The sequence below is a fragment of the Nestor notabilis genome, unplaced genomic scaffold (assembly GCF_000696875.1).
Source record: "Nestor notabilis isolate BGI_N333 unplaced genomic scaffold, ASM69687v1 scaffold5098, whole genome shotgun sequence".
Lineage (NCBI taxonomy): Eukaryota > Metazoa > Chordata > Aves > Psittaciformes > Psittacidae > Nestor > Nestor notabilis.
The window spans coordinates 35,877-49,031 of NW_009938623.1; the positions used below are offsets into that span (position 1 = coordinate 35,877).

Below are 13,155 nucleotides of genomic sequence, written 5' to 3' on the forward strand. Positions count from 1 at the left end.
TATTTTCAGGGCTGGTGTTAAGATTCTGTTGCAAATAAACCCTTCCCTGAATAAACTTTACTGAAGATCACAGAATGAACATCTTTCTGACATTATGCTATATTTCTTCCCAATGTTGTTCAAAGAAAAACATAACTTCGTATCTCCAGTGTCACCGGGTCTGCACAGAAACACACTCTAACGACGGGCCTCATACAACTTCAAAACTATTCTACGTTTTCAAAGCAGGGCTGCATCATGGGTGGTGTACTGAATACATTTCAAAAGAAAACAGGTATTTACAGAAAGGTGACCATTTCTTTCTTCAAACATGTGCAAGTCTGAATCCTTTTATAAGTGACCTGCATATAATCCCCTCCAAACTGTGGGGATCAGAGCTGGCTACTGACTCCCTGAAATGATGGGAAACCTGACACCCCGAACTCCGGATTAAATCTGACTATGCACATCAAGAGTGTTTCAGAGGAAGTAATGACCTGTTCAACAGTGCTTTCTCATGGCAGTCCAGAAACACTTATCTTCTTAGGGAGAAGAAATTGTTACCTAACGAACAGCAGAAACACTAAGTGGGCAACCTAAAGAGCCAGCAAATGCTGTAACCTCTTCATGAGCCAGATATAACTAAAAATACAAGAATGCAGGAGATTCTTTCCAAGTAGTGGAAAACACTTTCATGAGCAACCTAGCGGCCGTACGGCAAGTAATGTTCTTCAAAAATTATCACTGCATAAAAGCAGTGCATCCAGGTGAAGCAAAAATTGTAAGAGGGACCTTTGATTATATACTTAGAGCTGTCTAAATCTCAGATTAAAAAATGCATAGTGGTCTTGCCACAGGAGCTCACATTATTTGAAAGACAGTCAAATGCTGTACTGAAGAACACAGTAGTAAATCAAGAAACACAGGAATTTATATCAATTTACTCATAGAAGTTCATCCATTTCAGGAAATCAATCTTCCTCATAGGCAGCAGTTTCCTGTGCTGTTCGGGAAATTCTTCTGGAAGCAACTCAAGCAACAGAGAGAGCCACAAGGTACAACAATTTCATATGAATAGAGAAGTTCGGTTATGCTTTGAGGTATTACCTCTTAGCAAACCAAGAAGATCAACTGGATGTGTGTAAAGAAGTGGACTTCTAAAAAGATGTACATTCCACCAGCGGGAACTGTGAAAGATTATTATGGTCTTTTCCCAACCAACCTCAGGCTCCCCTTTGAGGAACAAGAGAACAGATACAAGAAATGTGCACAGTAACCAACTACAGTTTTTCAGATGCCTTCTGGCTAAGTCACAGTGACTTTGTAAAATGGAATTCGATGTAATCTTTGGTGAAAGACAGTCTCTACTAGTGAAACACTGCCTTAAAGTGCTGCACACTAACCATTTGTTACAGAAACCTGAGGTAATCCTATGCTGATAACACGTTCCCAGAGCAGTAGCTTCTCAGCAAGGCAGAAAACCATACAAACAAGAAAATACTCTAAACCAACACCCACTGAGCCAAAAAAGGAAAGCCAGAAAAAGTCCTGAACATGGACAGAATTGAGCTGACATCAACCAAGGACAGAGTATTCTGTTTCTACATGTGAGCCAGGTGGTTTCTCTTCTTAGTCCTCATTACACTGCGAAGTAAAATTTCCCTCTCAAGCAAGTCAACTGTTTTGCAGGGCTCTGTCATTAGTTTTATTTGACATACATAGTTTTTCTCACCTTACAATAGAACTCTTTATCAGAGGTAGAACACTACAGAAAAGCAACTGGTTTATTTGATATTCCAACCAAGGAAGGGCCCCAGAAGTTCCATTCAGTTATACGGCTCAAGAACAGCCAGGACAGGCTCCTCTACATGACCCTCACAAGCGGTAGGGCAGGAAGGGATACTAAGGAATATTCTCTGGAAGTAAGGTGTGTTTGGTGTTGAAGTCACAGCACTGCAGAAATGTATTCTGTTATTGACTACTCTCTAGCTTTTCACAACTTGACTGTGGTTATTGGTGTTGGCTCTGACGAACCACTCTACTTCAGATGGGGCAGGTGCTCCTTACACATGCTATCTCTTATTATTGCCCTTCAAAGCTACGCAGACTTCCTCAATTTTCTATCATCTTTTTGAGAAACAGCTGAAGAGGCCTTTTTCCACGTTAAGACCTAAAAAAGCCGAAGATGCCGATGGCTGGGTTGAGGTGGTCTGCAAGAAATGTTACTGGCAAAGCCTGCCTTCTTTCTCTCCCTGCTCACCCCTCATCGTACACCCGCTGATGGTACTTTAGAGGATGCCAGACTGAACACTACATGGATTCTTTTTGTCAGAACATGAAGAGACTTTTTTCCCCCCTAATTCAGTCTCTACCATGTGTTACACAGCTGACACAGTCTTAAAAAGAATGGAACACAGAAGGTGATTTCACGACACATCTAAGCTAGCTGCCACCAAAAGGATGAGTTCACTCCATTTCTCCTTTATCCCCAACCATGACAATTGTCTGACTCTCCTCTTAAGGCAGTTCAGGGAGCAAAGCTAGCAGAAAATGATTCATTTTTCTGTGCTATGAGTGCTTTATCATTACTCGCTATGGGGTCAAATGACTGCCATGGTCATTGCAAGAGGCAAGTTAAGACTATAGCAACAGGGGGAACAAAACTTTCTGCAGCTTCTTGCCTTAGATCCTCTTAGGTGCCTTTAGACCAGTGAAATGATGTTGCCAAAATAACACTAAATCTGCACAGTGAGATTTTTCTGATTACATTCCTTCAGGTTTCATGCTACCCAACTGCTGCATCCTAAGGAAAAGAACACGCTGAGAACAAGCGCCACTTAAATAATAAACAAATATGACTTCTAACATAGCAAAAACTTCAGTAGAGACAGTATTTGTATAAAGCCAGTTTTTTAAATTTGGTATGAAATATCCATCTCTGGTAAGAAATAATTTTCAAACCAGAAGTACAAATCAATTCCAATTCATTTGTGTATTATACATCTAAGCAAGAAGCTAACTGTGATTATTATCCTAAGGAATGACAGGCATTAGACTTCAGTGGAGCAACTGTTATTCAAATCAATCTTCTTTAACACCATATATATGATTTTGATTTGAAACTTTCTTCAATAAATTGCTGAGAAAATGGTTATTTTCTAGGCCAAACAGATGTAACTTCTAACTACTATAAATTACAAAGTATTGCATGTGATTCTATGTCCGTTCGCCTTAATGGCATGTCAAATTGTTGTGCCCCAGTCATCACCTTCAAAACAATTTCTGATCAGTTCTTTCCCTGTAATAGCATGTTTTCTATTCAGCAACCTCCACCCTAGCTTTGCTCCCAAGACTCCAGTTTTTCAACACTCAGGACAGGAAGTGAGTACTAGGCAGAACTGGACAACCCACCCCATTACTGACGAAGAGAAGAATGCTGTAACTTTTCTACTCTTTAATAAAGATTTCTTTCTTGCTAAACACTTGCACTACACTAGCCCATTTAACCACAGCCTCACAGTACAAACTCATGTTTAACTGCTCATGCATCATGACACAAAGGGATCTGCATTTGTCTTAACAGCCTTCCCAGAACCAAGCTCTCCCTACTCCCTATAGCTCTACCCCACTCCCTATAGCTCTACCCCACTCCTCGTCCACAGACAGCCCTATATTTAGCTATTCTGAGTATTGTTAGCTTGGATCCAATTTATTAAGTAACACAGCTTATTCCGTATCTGCAAACTGTCTTAATTATTTACCACTCTCCCCATCTTTGTGTCATTTGAAAACTTCCTCAGTAATGATTTTATGTTTTCTTTCAGGTCATTGATAAAAGTGTTATATAGCTCATGGACACGAACCAATCCCTTAAGAACTAAGCTGGAAATGCAAATCATTTCTCATTTACAATTACATCAAGAAATATCAGTTAGCCAGTTTTAAATCCACTTAATGTGTGCCATATTGATTTTATATCATGCTAGTTTATTAATCAAAATATCCAGTGGCATAAAATCAAATGCTTTACAGAAAATCTAAATGTATGAATTCACCACTATCACTTCTTTAAGCTCAGCTTGAAATAACACTCCACGATATATCAAATTTAAGTGAGGACGATTATGCTGACTTGAAACAACATTCAATGTACATGCATTATTTTCCCCCAATCCTGTTTAATTACCCTTGGCAAAGCCGTGCACATAAGTGTAGAGACTTGTTGCTCTTTATAGCTACAGTTTTCCAAATGATTCTACCCAAAATTTTTTATGTACCTGCTTTCCTTCTCTCAGAAGAACTATTCAACCCGAGCACAGTAACACAGATTCAAAATACATCTGAGACATAAAATTTGATAAAGAAACATCAACAAGTTCAATTTCTGCACAATGGTCTTTTCCTGGAATGGTAGGCAAAGATTGATTTTTAAGCTTAGTTCCAACTACAGTAGTTTCTCCATTAAGAATTCTTTCTGCCAGCTTTCCTCAGGAATGCAAAGCAATGAAAACCTTGCATGAAACAATGAAACCCTGAACAAGAGTTGCACCAACAACTCTTGGTCCCCTTTCTGTTTCCAGCCTATCTCGTGGCTACTATTAAGAAGTACTCTCTTTATTAATTCATTATTAGCTAAAACCTACTGTATCAGTATAACAAACCCAATCAATGCTTACATTAATAAACAACAGTAAAGCACATACAACAAAGAGAAAAAGAAAAACCATGAAGAGCTTTTACCTGTGGATCTTTGAAATACATTTCATACAACTGAATGGTCCGCCGGCTTGCTTGACTCCCATGATACACAACCACATTCAATTCTGTCCAGGTGCGGAACTCCCTTTCCCAGTTGGGAATTGTGGACAATGGTGCAATAACCAAGAAAGGACCATGGATTCCTTTCAAATATATCTCATAGAGAAACGTAATGGACTGGATAGTCTTCCCCAACCCCATTTCATCTGCTAAAATGCAGTTTCGTCTGAAAACAATAATAAAACCCGTCTGAATGAATCCTTCATAACTTAAAACACAGAAAATCAGTAAGGAGCTAAACTGACTAACCCAGAAATTTTCTAGAATGGCAAGTTTACACTGAAAAGGCATCATAACCTTTTTGCATTTTAAATGTTATGATTTGTGACGCAAAAAGCATGGATATATTCATTTTATGAATCTCTCAAGTTCACATGGGAGAGAAAGGGGCACCAAGGGTGCACGTGAACACATACAACACATGCAAAAAAGCATTTGCTCGAAGAATTTGAAATATTCATGTTTAATACAACATTATGTTACCCACCCAAAATTCATTTGTGTATCACTCCTGCGACAAAAAATGAGACATATAAATAATTCTAAAACCTCGCTTTAAAAGATTACTTTATAAGGTTCTTGATTCAAAAAGAGGATTGTTTTCAATTGTTTCCAAGCTTTCCCAAAGCAGAATACAGGAGTAAGCAGTATTTTACGTACGTGTTGTACCAATTGAAAAGAAGCCAGTTTACTCCCTCCAACTGGTATTCCCTGAGTTTGTTATTGTTTTTATACTCCCTGGAACTCTCCGATTTCTTCCAGTCATCGGCAGGAGGTCGCTCCTGTTTCAAATACAGCAAATCCCATTAGTGGTTTCTGAAAGACCACATTACTTTACTATTTTCAAATAAAATCCTCTAAACTGAGCCAATTCTTACCACACGCTCCATTTCTGGCTCCCTAGACATCAGTTTCTCAAACTCTTCAATCTTTGCTTGGTCGATGTCTTGCTTGAGCTCCCAAGTGCTGTCTTCATAAGGAAGTGAACACCATTTCACCAGATAATGTGTTACAGGCTTTGTTAAGACAAAAAATAAGATTACATCACAATTTAGAAAGAATAAAAGTGTAACCATTTTGATAGGAGATCTGCAGGCTAGATAAAATTCGAACAGCTTTATCAGACCTGAATGTCTGTATCAGCCAAAAGGACAAGGAACAGCAGGCTGACACCTTGACAACCTCAGTAAGATCAGAAGGCACGGAATGCAGCTTACCACCAACACAAGCATACTACTACAACTGAAATTGCTAAGGTTAGACTAAAATTTAGAAGTAAACCAATATTCATCATCCAACTGTTACCATTTCTGTGTTTACCATGTATTTCAACAGTCAACTGTTTTTTCTTATCCATGTCATCAGAAACTTCCCAGCAGGCAACCCAACCACCACCACTCCCTGACAGAGCATTATGGAAACGCTGTCAGTGAAGCCTTCTATTTGACAATGGCCAAAATGGAATCTGCTGGGAGACAAAGTGATCTTGCTCTGCAGAACAGGTCATTAAAAAGTAAGAAACAGTGAATTCAGGACCTCTTCTGCCACAGGTAGTCTAAACAATGTCTAATCTATTATGACATTGAGCTAAGATTCTTGCAATTTTCATTTGGACAATCATATTTCTACAGTATTAAGTACCACCTTAGACCTATATATTAGAGGGTTTTGGTGGTGGTGGTGTGGTGGGTTGTTTTGTCACTTTTCAAATACAGGTGACATAAGTTTAGAATTCTCACTTAACTTTATTTTTATTTTTAAGTTTATTTATATTCTCACTTTCCCTCTATTTTAGGAAAACTACTGTAATAGACAATGTTTTCTCAAACACATTCCTGTTTTCTACACTCATACACCCTGGTAGCTTCTGAAGTGTTCAATGTATTCACACTTCTAAACAAAAAATTCTAACCGTGATGCCCATACGACTACAGATGCACTGTAAGTTTTATTTACCTCTCCATTATCATCTGTGCTACGTGAAAAATCCAGGATTCGATCAACTTCGACATAATCTGGATTAAAAAGCTCATCATCAATCTGTTCAAGGAGGCAAAAAATATGAAAGATATCTCTATTAGCCCTTCCTGAGAGGAAAAATTATTATATATTTCACCAGGCAATAATATTTTGGGTCACGGTGACACAGAATTTATATTTGGCAAACTTCAACATGTTAATTGAAATGCTACAATTCAGCAAGATCATTCCCCGTGAGGGAATCAGACTTCTCAGACTTTGTTAACTGGGCCTCTTAATTACTGTGTGAAACCTTTTACTGTGAGAGAATGTTTAAGAATATTTTAAATGAAGTGTGAAATTACAATTCACTAATGAGCAATCGAAAAGGCTTATGGCATGCAATGCATTTAGCATTCTTGAAAACTACAGCTTGCAATAAAGAAATTAGAGCCTTGTACACTAAGTGCCTTTGGATTATTTTAACTACAGGAACTGTCTAACTGCTTTATAAGCAAGATTCAAAGACTATTATTTCAAAAACACAGAAAACACACTGCACGCATACACAGTTTCTCAAAAAAAAAATCATGACTTGCTATGTTCTTATCCCTTCAACAATTTATGGGATTCTCTTGTACACAAAAGTGTTATGTTTCTTTTTATACTTTAAAGATCCTCTTCAATAGAAAAGGCAGACAAGAGGACTAAAGACTATGTGCATTTTGATAGCTTTTTCTAAAACAAGAACAAATTCCAAGTATTTACAATAACTTGTACCCACTTGGAAACAGATTAAAAAAAATACACATAAATAAGAAGGAATTCCAGGCATCTTTACCTAGAACAGATGCAAGTTTACAATTTGCAACAGGTTTTGTTCAGATTGAACGATATAGTAAATATAAACAAACAAATACAGTAGCACATGAACCTATTGCGTTGGGGTTATTTTCCTCAAAAGACATTTTACTGAACAGAAAGCTTTCAGAGACAAAGCAGCGGATCTGGTCTTTTATTGACAGGACCCCTGCCACACTACTGCTTATGGCTCTAAGTGAAATTAAATTGATGATAAAAAGCTTAGAATCCCTAGTGAGCGGCAGTCCATAACACAGAAAAATGTGATGAGTTTTTCTAGCATAATCAGCTCCTGAGAAAAGAGAGCTGGTACTGATTCAGTAAGAGTCATGCTTACAGAGCAAAACCCCACTCACTTACAGAAAAAAAAAAAAACAGTAAAAAGTATACAGTCCGGACAGATCACTTGAGATTCATAAACTTGCAAGACTTGGATCAAGAATGGTTATACTTTATACCAGAATAAATGCCACTGACATGTCACACAATCATTAAAAATCTTCTGCTTCTATACAGAGCAAGAAATCATAAAAATACTCCTTAAATACTTAAGAAAAGAGAGAAGGAGAGGGAGAAGAAGAAGGAAGGAGCAGGAGAAGGAGCAGGAGGAAGAAATCGTACTTCCGAAAGGAATTTGTTCTGGCCCTGTTTTGCCTTAAACCGCTTTATCTTCTGCTGAATTCTCTTGTCTTTATCCAGCTCTTCCACAGATGCCCACTGACAATGAAGGTAAGAACTGGAAGATGAAACAGAAAATCTTACTCAAAATTATGCTTCCATTGCATCCTCTATGCATCCCACTAGTATACTTCCAGCACATGGTTGTGCCAAGTTTGGAAAACTGCACTCTATCTTCTTCATCATACAGGTTATTAACAAATCATCTTTATGGAAGTAAGTACACTTACTGATGGAGAACGTTGACAATAAATAAAAGTAACTCCCATCCACAATTTAAATACATACCCCATACACCTAGTGTTTGGCACAGAGCTAAGATGATTTTTATTGGGCATACTCAAAACAATTATTATACAAGACATTTATCATCAATGCCATTATTTAACACCATATCCTAGCAAAGAGTAGGGGTTTTAGAAGTTAATGAAAATACTCAAATATTTTATATACTAAGATGCTACATACTGGCTTTTTGTGAGAACAGCATTGTAATTAAAAGTTGCATTGGGGCCAATTTTGACACTGATATAAAAGAAAAACCCTTGTAAATGTAGTTCCATGGTAATAATTCATCTTCAAGAAAACACAAAAGAACAGCATGTTTGCCAAAATGACTAGTCCTACTTTATAAATTTACAGCCTGTCAGAAGTTATATTGCTAAGAAGTCCAAGACATGAAGAGTTAATACAAAAATTAGATGTCCCTGTAATAAAACTAAAAAAAAAAAAAGCATAATTAAGCTATTAAACATCATGCAATAATCAATATAGTGCAAAAGGTACAAAGGTAGCATCATATTTAAAGTGAAACCTATCTGCAGTTAGGTGCAAGAAACCCACTTTAAACATATCTATATCTCAGACGGAAAATTTGCTAAAATTAAACAAGATATGCTGTTTTTCCAAAAGAAAAACAAGCTTATCCAGCTGTGAAGTATCTTATCATAGAATCATAGAATAGTTAATACTGGTTGCACTGCAGTTTCAGAGCCCAGAAGTGAGACAATATGCTGCTCTCGCCACTATTACATCCCTCTTATGGAGGGGCAGCTATCTGCTGGAATACTGGAAGCCATCTAGTTTGTTATCTTGGACATTTTGTTGAACACAAATCTTGTTTTTGAAACACTGTGAAGGATTATTTTGAGTATGCAGACACAATACTTTACGGCTGCAGTTAAATTTACACATATACATACATATGTGCTGCAGGCATAATGAGCCTTAAAGTTTTTAATAGCTGAGTAATTTTACCTACAGATTTCATTTTGGGGAGAACACAAATTAAGAGGACACTATCAAATCCAGTACCACCAATGCAAGGATTTCCCTGTTTATATGCTACTGTTTTGGATTAAACATTTCTAATGTTTAAAGTTGGATAATAGCAGTTATATCACTAAGAAAAACAGTTTTTAAAAAGTACTGGGAAGATACATGAACATAGAGGACAGTAATCAAACCTTAACTTTACTTACAAGTTTTTGTACTTTACATAGAATTCCTCTACTTCTACCTCCTCTCCATTCTCCATCTATAAGAAAAGAATTGTTGAAACGTGAATCAAACCACTAAACAGCTCAATTCAGTTAATGATTAAAACTCACTGAAATACAGAACACGATCCCCACATAGAGAGACAAGTGGAGGTGTAGGAAAGCCTTTGTGGGGGGAGGCCATGGGTGAGGAGTTTCCTCCAGCAGCTTACCCAAGTACATACTGCACTGCTTACTACAACTTCCAAGACATGAATCATCTGAACTCCTCCCTAACCACATGCAGCTTCATTCACAACCTCACCCCAAACCTGGCTTTCTGCCAAACCCACAGTGTTAAGTAGAAGCCAAGTGTACCATTTTCTGAGGCAGCAGCCAATTAGCAACTGCACTCCTGAATGCCATATGTATTATTTTTGGCTGGCTCATGGCAACTTTACATTGTGGGTTTTGTAATGTTTTAAAAAAGAGTTTTAAAGGGGGTTTATTCCTCCATATAGTTAATAACTCCAAACAAGAAGCCATATAAAACTAAACCTTATACCTCTGCTAGAATTTTAGTGCATCAGTGTTCATGGCTTTAGTTTTACTCAATGGTGCAATTAAATTCACTCAGGCAAGATGTCTCACATACAGAGCAGCCAAATTAAATTAACACCCAAAAACTACATTTAAAGCAAGGTTAAAGTTGTGATATAAACCAGCAAAACCAAGGGCATTCACTGCTAAGGGTTGAGACTACCCTTAACTCATCCCTAGTGCCAAAGTATTGCATAACATATGGCATGTAATACTTTGTTGAATTACTCCTGAACCCAGCCATAGGACAAACTAAGGACAGTGCACCAGGCACACGTTTAGAATTCAGTTTATGTCACAACATTAACGGTTTGTGTTTGCTAATGAACTTTGGAACAATTTTAAATAGAAGAGGATTTTCTGCTTTACAGAATTCATCAGGGACAACATCATCTGTAATAAATAACTGTATGTAGTGCTAAACAGACAAAACTGTTCCCCCCTGTGTAAGCCCACACCCTCCATTCTTTTTGTATAAAGAAATAAAAATATATAAGTAAGAGATACTACTCTGAATCTGGAACTTGAATTGCCATTCTCTCTCGAAAAAAAACAACAGTAGCAGGTGCATTAAACTCTGTTCTAGCACAGTAAAGAAAATGTTAATGCATTCCTAATCCCTGATTTCCATAGTATTTCTTCTCTTCCAGACTAGCAAGGGATTTTATCATTTTAGTGTCTGTATCACTCCAGTACAGTCTGCTTGTGTTCCTTTCTAGAAAGGCAACGCCAGCTTCCACCTAGCTCTCTCTGAAGAAATGGAAGAGAAGGTTCTCCCGGCACTACTTCTTGATCTTCTTGAATCCTCTGTTGAAGAAGATAAACTATCCTCTAACCCTAAGCAGAGAAGAAGCTTCTCTGTCACTTACAAAGCTACTGTCAAAAGGAGCAGTTTGAAGATGATCAGAATTTTTTGATAAATAAAAGATTTTAAAGGGAGTATTTCTCAATCAGGTATTCACATTTAGAGGTCAAACTGTATTAAAAAAAGAAGTATTAGAAAATGGGAGAACCCATTATCTGAACCTACCAACTACCCTGAGGCAATACCACTCTTTAACAAAGTCATCCCTAATCTTAAGGCATTAACTTTTTTATTTTCTGAAATGTATTATGGCCAAGTCTCTTTGATTAGTTTTAAATCAGAATCCTTTGAGATGCATCAATCTTACAATGACAACATGGTTAAACACCTTTATACAAAGGTTTCATATTAGCCAATTTAGCTCCCCTCAAGAGCATTTCAGTCAAGTGCATTTTCTGTCAACTGCCAACTTAATAATAATTTACAATGTAAATTTTGATAAATCCTGTAACCCTCAGGAGTAAAATGAGTACTTCTGTATTGTCTGATAGGTAATAACTGGCATTTGTTATTATATGTTCTATGAGTGTGAATTGTGCATCAAAGATTCACCTAACCAAAGTGTAATTCTGAAAAAAGTCTTTACAAAATCTTACTCTGGCATTCATAATTGTGGCCAGAAAAAAAGGATAATCTAATCAATTTACAATCACCAGCACTCAAACTGGGCTTAACAATACATTGGTTCAGGACATATGAGACAGATGCTTACGCCTTTGACATCACTGTCTAATCCCCACCACACAGACATTGACACTAACCAGACAAAAAGGTGAGACAGGAAATTAATGTAAAATTTTCCCAAAACTGATTATGCAGACATCCTAAAACAGTGCATGGCAGAGTTGGACAATGCAGGACACTTCAACTTAAAATTGCCCAGGTGCAACCATAACTGACAATCTGAGCCACAGTCTCCGCAGATAACTGAAGATAGAAATGATCCCTCCCTTCAAGCAAATACTTAAAAGAGCACATAATTTTGCACTGCCATGGCCACAGAAGTGATACAGTAATACCTGCTAATGCAAAAAATATTTGAGCAAGCCACTCACGTGCAGAGACAACAGCAAGCTTAAAACACAGAACAAAACCCCCAAAAATATCAAGTGCTAGAAAAGTAGCAGAACACATTAATTACAGATGCAAAGCAACACATAAAAAGCAAATAACCTCAACTGATACACAGCACGAGATTGTAAACTAATCAGTCTGTGGATGAAATGCAGGCATTTGAAGACAGGCTGAGAAAACTGGGGCTGTTCAGTCTGGAGAAAAGAAGCTGTGTGGAGACCTCACCACAGCCTTCCAGTATCTGAAGGGGGCCTACAAGGATGCTGGAGAGGGACTCTTCATCAGGGACTGTAGTGATAGGACATGGGGGAATGGGTTTAAACTTCAAACTTAAAAACAGGGGAAGTTCAGGTTAGACACAAAGAAGAAGTTCTTTACAGTGAGGGTGGTGAGGCACTGGAAGAGGTTGCCCAAAGGAGTGGTAAATGCTCCATCCCTGGCAGTGTTCAAGGCCAGGTTGGACAGAGCCTTGGGTGACATTGTCTAGTGTGAGGCGTCCCTGCCCATGGCGGGGGGTTGGAACTAGGTGATCTTAAGGTCCTTTCCAACCCAAACCATTCTATGAGTCTATGATTTGTACATAGTTCACTTAGATCTAACTCTCACCATGTATTGGTAGGCAGAAATTCAGATGTGTAACACGCAGGTACTGTGTTCTACATACTCCCATCTTTCCATAATATCTGCTATTTTTGCTGAACAGCAAGTTTGGTTCTGGACATCCCTTTTTAAAGTTAAGGAGCAGAAATTCAAAGAGGTCTGAAGCTGACCAAGAAAATAATTAGAAAAATGAGAAATTTCCACATACAAACCGAAGACGTCAGGACAGTGATGGTCTGGAAA

The 13,155-nt window shown here is 37.8% G+C and overlaps 1 protein-coding gene across 1 annotated transcript in view; it reads right to left on the reverse strand.

Annotated features, from left to right (window-relative positions):
* CHD7 (chromodomain helicase DNA binding protein 7) overlaps nucleotides 1-13,155 on the reverse strand; it is a 51,272-nt gene that overhangs the window by 30,065 nt on the left and 8,052 nt on the right. The window contains exons 5-10 of the mRNA XM_010019416.1: nucleotides 9,777-9,832; nucleotides 8,239-8,353; nucleotides 6,754-6,837; nucleotides 5,676-5,813; nucleotides 5,458-5,579; nucleotides 4,720-4,963 (exon numbers count right to left, since the gene is read on the reverse strand). Coding sequence (XP_010017718.1) covers nucleotides 4,720-4,963; nucleotides 5,458-5,579; nucleotides 5,676-5,813; nucleotides 6,754-6,837; nucleotides 8,239-8,353; nucleotides 9,777-9,832 — 759 coding nt within the window. The remainder of the gene's footprint in view (nucleotides 1-4,719; nucleotides 4,964-5,457; nucleotides 5,580-5,675; nucleotides 5,814-6,753; nucleotides 6,838-8,238; nucleotides 8,354-9,776; nucleotides 9,833-13,155) is intronic.